Consider the following 7,419-nt stretch of genomic DNA (forward strand, 5'->3'; position numbering starts at 1 on the left):
CTGGGATTACAGGCTTGAGCCACCGCGCCCGGCCGAGCCCACTTTTTAAAAGAGAATGTAGCCATACAAATTCTGGAAACTGTAGAAATAATTAAAATAGATATAAATGTACATTTATATTCACTTTCCAGAAGTCTCTAAAACATTTGTGGGGATAGGTTATTAAGTGGTTTTGTACAGTGACGTCATTGATGGCAGAAATTAGAGGCCACATCACAAAAACACTGTCCAAGTGTTTAGCAGAAACTGAGCAGGGAGCTGCTTTCAATAATAACATCATAAAAGATAGTGTTTTCCTTTATGAAGCAGCAGGAGCCATGGTAAGATGATTTAGAAGGTCTTTCATGGAAATACCAGGGAGTTAGCAGCGAGATATGGGAAGACAAAGTCAGAGGCCATGAAACCTGGACACAATGTCACACTGTAGTCATCAGAAGAGGAGTAAAGTGGAGGACAATCATGGAACAGGCAGAGCTGGGGCAATTTCAGTGGTGAGGGTCAGTGTTTGAGTTGGAAGTGGGATCTCATCTGGGATCCAAACTGTCCTTATTTGCTAAGAGACTTTAAGAAATTAACAGCCTCTCTGAGCCTTAGTTTCTTCGTCTCTAAAATGAAAGTAATGATATTTACCTGACAGCATGATTAAGAAGATTAAATTCAATAAAGCAGACTTACTCTCCAGCATATTCCTTTTGCAAAGCATTTTCCACATCCATTTTCTCGATTGATCCTCAACCTCCTTTGGAGTAATACTACTATTAGGTACTGGTTCTAGCTCTGTGTTAAAGATGAGAAAACTAAGGCACAAAGCTGTTACTTGCATGAGATCACAGACCTAGTAAGTAGCAGAGCAAGGACTTTGAGTGAAATCCTGATTCCAGTTTCTGTGCTTGAGAAAAGTCTTCTTAATCCTTCCTAGTGCCAAGTCACACTAGCCAGACCCAGCTCCCAGGATTGCACAGAGGAAAAGAACTCTTAATGACTACGTTATTTGACCCTTTGATAATCAGGGTAAACAAATATTTCAAGAGGTGTCACCTGCAAAAGAATCAGTGAAAGAGGTATATCAGAAAACTTTGCTCAGATGTCAGCTTTTCTCCAGCTTGATAAACATCCCAACATTAACTTATCACCACCATAGAGTGTCAGAATAAATTGTATACCTGTGACTTTGAAGATAGGGAAACCATCTTCAAAGCCCAGATGGCAAATGTGGAAGGACTTGCTTTATCAACCTGGTATAGCCCCAGAGGTTGCAAATTATCCCCTTCATTAACGGTTTCCAAGAAAAGCATTTTATACTTAAGAAATTAAATATAAATTAAGAAAATAAAGAATATTCACAACTAAAAGCTCTGTTTAAAGAAAAAAAAATGGCTATTGTTTTCCTGAGACCCCTCACATGTTGGGAAATAACTTACAGAGAGGCAGTTTCCTTGTGGTGTAGTCTGAACTCTTAAATAGCTGGCTGTGTATGGATTGGGGCAGTCACCATAACAATGGGCTCATCTTCAAACATTCATTTAGATTCATCATTGGAACTGTGAGCAGTGAAAAAGGAATTGTCTCTCAGGACCGTGTGGGGTTTGCTTACAGCTCTTCTTAGTTGCTGCAGCCTAGGCTATCTGTAACTCAAAACAGCTATGGCACATGCCACAATTTTAAGAAACAAGATAACTCGCCAGGAGGAATGTGCTTAAAATCTTATAAAAAGAATAACAAAAGCAAGATAAATCTGGAAAAGTATAAGTAGTAAGCAGAATTGGTTGTCTAGAGTTTAGTCACTAAGCAAAAATATAATAATAAGATGCTTGAAGTAAAGTTTGAAAATAAGGGAGGAATCTCTTTAAAAGGGTAACTACCAGGTGAGCATTGGAAGCCTGGCCTCTGTTCCAAATCATAAGATCCTTTTGCTGTCTTTCAGTCTGGACCCAACACTAAATTCATGTCCAGTGCACTTGTATTCACTAATGGAATGTCCTGTTTCTTGGTGGAAGCTTACACAGTGTGCTTTAGAAACATGTAGTAGAGACATTTATAGATTCCCACTAACTAAATAGCTGGCAAGTTTTTCAAGCAAAGTTGAATTTGTTGGAAATTCATTTCTAGGGTATTTGTATTAAAAGGCAGAATTATTTGGATTGAAGTCACCAATAAAAAGACATAAAGTAACTGGATGCATGTTTTCTTTTTCTTTTTGAAACAGAGTGTCACTCTATCTCCCAGGCTGGCGTGCAATAGCACAATCTCGGCTCACTGCAACCTCCACCTCCCAGGTCCAAGTGATTCTCCTGCCTCAGGCTCCTGAGTATCTGGGATTAAGTAATCTGGGATTACAGGCATATGCCATCCCACACGGCTAATTTTTATATTTTTAATAGAGATAAGGTTTCATCATGTTGGTCAGACTGGTCTTGAACTCCTGACTTCAGGTGATCCACCCACCTCGGCCTCCCAAAGTGCTGGGATTACAGGCATGAGCCACCGTGCCCAGCCATGAATTTTTTTTTTTAAGACCCAACAGTATGCTACCTACAAGAGTCACCTCACTTTTAAGGACACACATAGACTGAAAGTGAAAGGTTGGAAAAAGATACTCCATGCAAATAGAAACCAAAAGAAAGCAGGGATAGCTAAATTTATGTGAGACAAAATAGACTTTAAGTCAAAAACTATAAAAAGGACATTGTATAATGATAAGAGCATCGATTCCTCAAGAGGATATAATAGTTATAAATATGTATGCACCCAACATTGAAGCACCTAAATACATAAAATATTGAAGGATCTGAAGGGAGGGATAAATTGCAGTACAATAATAGTAGGAGACTTTAATAAACATTGGACTTGAACAGATTAATAAACATTGGACTTGAACAATACTGTAGACCAAATGGGCCTAATTGATGTTTCATCCAACAGCAACTAGTATACACATCCTTCTCAAGCATACATGGAACATTCTCCAGGATAGATCAAATGTTAGTGCACAACACAAGCCTCAGCAAATTTTAGAAGCCTGAAATTATATCAAGTGTCTTTTCAGACCACAGTGTTAAGAAACTAGAAATCAATACCAGAAGGAATTTTGGAAAATTCACAAATACATGGAAATAAAAAACATGCTTCTGAACAACAAATGGGTCAATGAAGAAATTAAATGGAAGTTTAAAAATCTTTTGAGGCAAATGGAAATACACCGTATTAAAATGTGTGGGATACGGCTGGGCGCAGTGGCTCACGCCTGTAATCCCAGCACTTTGGGAGGCTGAGGCTGGTGGATCACAAGGTCAAGAGATCAAGACCATCCTGGCTAACACGGTGAAACCCTGTCTCTACTAAAAATACAAAAAATTAGCTGGGCGTGGTGGCGGGCACCAGTAGTCCCAGCTACTCGGGAGACTGAGGCAGGAGAATGGCGTGAACCCGAGAGGTGGAGCTTGCAGTGAGCCAAGATTGTGCCACTGCACTCCAGCCTGGGCGACAGAGCAAGACTGTGTCTCAAAAAGAAAAAAAAAAAAAAGCGACAGAGCGAGACTCCGTCTCAAAAAAAAAAAATGTATGGGATACAGCAAAAGCAGTTCTAAAAGCAAAGCTTAAACACCTACATCAAAAAGGAAGAGAGATCCCAACCTAACATTATACCTCACGGAACTGCGGGGAGGGAGAAACTAAGTCCAAAGTTAGCAGAAGGAAAGAAATAAGATGGAAACAGAAATAAACAAAGGAGACTAGAAAAACAGTACAAAGATCAACCAAACTAAGAGTTGTTTTTTTTTGAAAAGAGAAAATCAACACATCTTTAGCTAAGCCAAGAAGACACAAAATCAGATACCACAGAAATACACAGGAACATTTGAGACTATTAGGAATAAATATATGCCAACAAATTGGATAACCTAGAAGAAATGTATAAATTTCTAGATATATGCAACTTACCAACACTGAAGAAATAGAAAATCTAATAGACCAATGGGTGAGGAGATGAAGTCAGTAAGTTTTCCATCAAAGAAAACCCTAGGACCTGATGGCTTCATGGCTGAAGTCTACCAAATATTTAAATAACTAATACCAGTCCTTCTCAGATTCTTTCAAAAAAGTAAATGAGGAGGAAATACTTCCAGACTCTTTTTTGCAAGGCCAGCATTATCCTCATACCAAAGGCAGGCAAGGACATTACAAAAAATAATAATAATAAATTACAGGCCAATATCCTTTATGAACATAGATGTAAAAATCCCCAATATAATACTAGCAAGCCCAATCCAACAAATTCAACAACACATTAAAGGATCATCCACCATGATCAAGTAGGATCTATCCCTGGGATGCAAGGATGATTCAGCGTACCCAAATCGACAAATGTGATACATCATTAACAGAATGAAAGCCAAAAACCATATAATTATCTCATTAGATACAAAGAAAGTGTTTGACAAAATTGACAAGTTTATTAAAATAGTTTGTTGCTGAGTTATTTTTCAGTTCTAAATATCAATAATAATAATAATAGCTAACTCCTACTGTGCACTAACTTCATACCAGCTGTGTTTTAAGCACTTCACAGGTATTAACTCAGTGCTACTCAGATAGAATTCCATTAATTTTATTTTCTTTTTTAATTAGCCAAATCTCTTACTGATTTGGTTTTGTTTCAGCTATTTTTTCTATCCATTGACTCTAATATAAGCCATAAATTTTTATGCAATTTTAATCTGATTATCATTTCCTCTTAAGTTTTTTGAGGATTGGTTTCATTTTGCTAGAAGAACCTTGTGAGACCTTCTTCCTCCATCCCCCTTCAGAGACTTTTGTTAGTTTCAGTCAACCAAACTGTGATAATGTCTAAGTAAACTGGTCATTTTCAAGTTTCTATAATAGTAAGCCTCTTGATGATTAGTGTTAACAAACAGGAAGAAAACATCCCAGATTCTTAGTAGAAGAAATCAGATTTGTCATACAGAGATGGAAACTCAAGACAGACCACCAAATTATTTAAATGTTAGTTTGTGATAAAGTGGGCTACATCCAAAAAAGTTCCTCAGGAAAACAATTAGGCATGCCAGAAAACTGGGAGAAAATATTCTCAACACATATATCTGTATAAGGACTTATATCCAGATCACATAGCAAGGCCCTGCAAATTAATAAAAGTCAAGCGGCCGGGCGCGGTGGCTCAAGCCTGTAATCCCAGCACTTTGGGAGGCCGAGACGGGCGGATCACGAGGTCAGGAGATCGAGACCATCGTGGCTAACACGGTGAAACCCCGTCTCTACTAAAAAATACAAAAAGCTAGCCAGGCGAGGTGGCGGGCGTCTGTAGTCCCAGCTACTCGGGAGGCTGAGGCAGGAGAATGGCGTAAACCCAGGAGGCGGAGCTTGCAGTGAGCTGAGATCCGGCCACTGCACTCCAGCCTGGGCGACAGAGCCAGACTCCGTCTCAAAAAAAAAAAAAAAGTCAAGCAAATTGCAAATTAAAGATAGGCAAAAGACTTGTACATACTGTTCACAGAAGAAGGTACATGAACAACCAGTAAGCACGTGAAAAGATGTACAGCATCTTCAAGCATCACAGAAGTGCAGCCACGGTACCATTCACACCCACTAGGATAGCTAAAACAGAAAAGACTGACGATCACTGTTGATGAGGATGTGGTGCAGCTCAGACTCTCATGCTGTTAATGGGAGTGCAAAGGGATACAATCTCTTGGGAAAACTGTTTCTTGTGAAGTTAACTATAGAACTACTCTATGACCCAGCACTTCCTTGTATGTACCCAGAAAAATAAGTTCTCAAAATTTGAACAAAAACATTCATAGCATTCTTATTAATAGTATTTTTATTATACGAAACCTCCAAGCTGGAAATAACCCAAATGTCCACTGAAAAGAAAATGGAGGAATTGAGGTACAGTCATAAGGAACAACTGCCAAATAGCTCGATAACATGAGTGAATCTCATAGGCGCAAGGGAGTGTGTTCTGCGTGATTCCATTTATGTGAACTCCTAGTACAAGCAAAATTAATTACAGAATTAGAAGTCAGAATAGTGTCTACCTCTTGGGGTGGAGGTAGGATATCTTGAGGGGAGGCGTTTGTAGTGTATCCAGTTGTCAAAAAATCATCCTGCTGGAAAATTTCCATTTTGTTTGCTCAGTTTTTAATTGTTTCCATTTTAAAGTGTTAACTTTGTTCTTGGGACCAAAAACATAGAGCTATTTGTATTATGACATCTTCTGATTTATAGTCTAAATCAGGAGTCCCCAACCCCCAGGCCGGATACCAGTACTGGTGAGTGGCCTGTTAGGAACCAGGCCACACAGCAGGAAGTGAGTGGCGAGCAGGAGCATTGCTGCCTGAGCTCCGCCTCCTGTCAGATCAGTAAGGCATTAGATTCCCATAGGAGCACGAACCCTAGTGTGAACTGTGTATACAAGGGATCTAGGTTGTGCGTTCCTTATGTGGATCTAACACCTGATGACCTGAGGTGGAACAATTTCATTTCGAAACTACCCCTGTCCATGGAAAAATTGGCCTGTACAAAACCAGTCCCTGGTGCCCAAAAGGTTGGGGACCACCGACTTAAATTATAAAATTTAGCGAGATGCATCTTTACTACTTAAAATGTGAGCTGCATTTCTAGTCAGTGCCTTATCTCCTTCTGTCAAAGTTTGAGTCACTGGATTTTACATTGTTTCATTCAAAATGTGTTGGAATACCCTTTTTATGGTGTGAATACACATTGAGAGAAATACATTTTTATATCATTTTTGTTACGAAAGAGTGAAACTGAATGTAAAACAAGAGTGAATGGAGTGAATCTAAACCAAGATTATTCTAGAGACAACAGTGTTGCTCTAAATTAATTAACTAGAACTCTTTCTTTTCCTGAAGGTGTACAAGGGAGAAGAAGCCACATTCCAAATCTCAGGCCTCCAGACCAACACAGACTACAGGTTCCGCGTATGTGCATGTCGTCGCTGTTTAGACACCTCTCAGGAGCTAAGCGGAGCCTTCAGCCCCTCTGCGGCTTTTGTATTACAACGAAGTGAGGTCATGCTTACAGGGGACATGGGGAGCTTAGATGATCCCAAAATGAAGAGCATGATGCCTACTGATGAACAGTTTGCAGCCATCATTGTGCTTGGCTTTGCAACTTTGTCCATTTTATTTGCCTTTATATTACAGTACTTCTTAATGAAGTAAACCCAACAAAACTAGAGGTATGAATTAATGCTACACATTTTAATACACACATTTATTCAGATACTCCCCTTTTTAAAGCCCTTTTGTTCTTTGATTTATATACTCGGTTTTACAGATTTAGCTAGAAAAAAATTGTCAGTGTTTTGGTGCACCTTTTTGAAATGCAAAACTAGGAAGAGGTTAAACTGGATTTTTTTTAAAAAAAAAAAAAAAA

General features: G+C 39.0%; 1 protein-coding gene across 1 annotated transcript in view; it reads left to right on the forward strand.

The window, feature by feature from the left end:
• FNDC3B (fibronectin type III domain containing 3B) overlaps window positions 1–7,403 on the forward strand; it is a 311,196-nt gene extending 303,793 nt beyond the window's left edge. Inside the window, exon 27 of the mRNA XM_011940990.1 lies at window positions 6,894–7,403. Coding sequence (XP_011796380.1) covers window positions 6,894–7,205 — 312 coding nt within the window. The 3' untranslated portion in view covers window positions 7,206–7,403. The remainder of the gene's footprint in view (window positions 1–6,893) is intronic.
• Window positions 7,404–7,419: the final 16 nt, after the last annotated feature.

This window comes from Colobus angolensis, unplaced genomic scaffold (assembly GCF_000951035.1).
Source record: "Colobus angolensis palliatus isolate OR3802 unplaced genomic scaffold, Cang.pa_1.0 Scaffold197, whole genome shotgun sequence".
In the NCBI taxonomy this organism is placed as follows: domain Eukaryota; kingdom Metazoa; phylum Chordata; class Mammalia; order Primates; family Cercopithecidae; genus Colobus; species Colobus angolensis.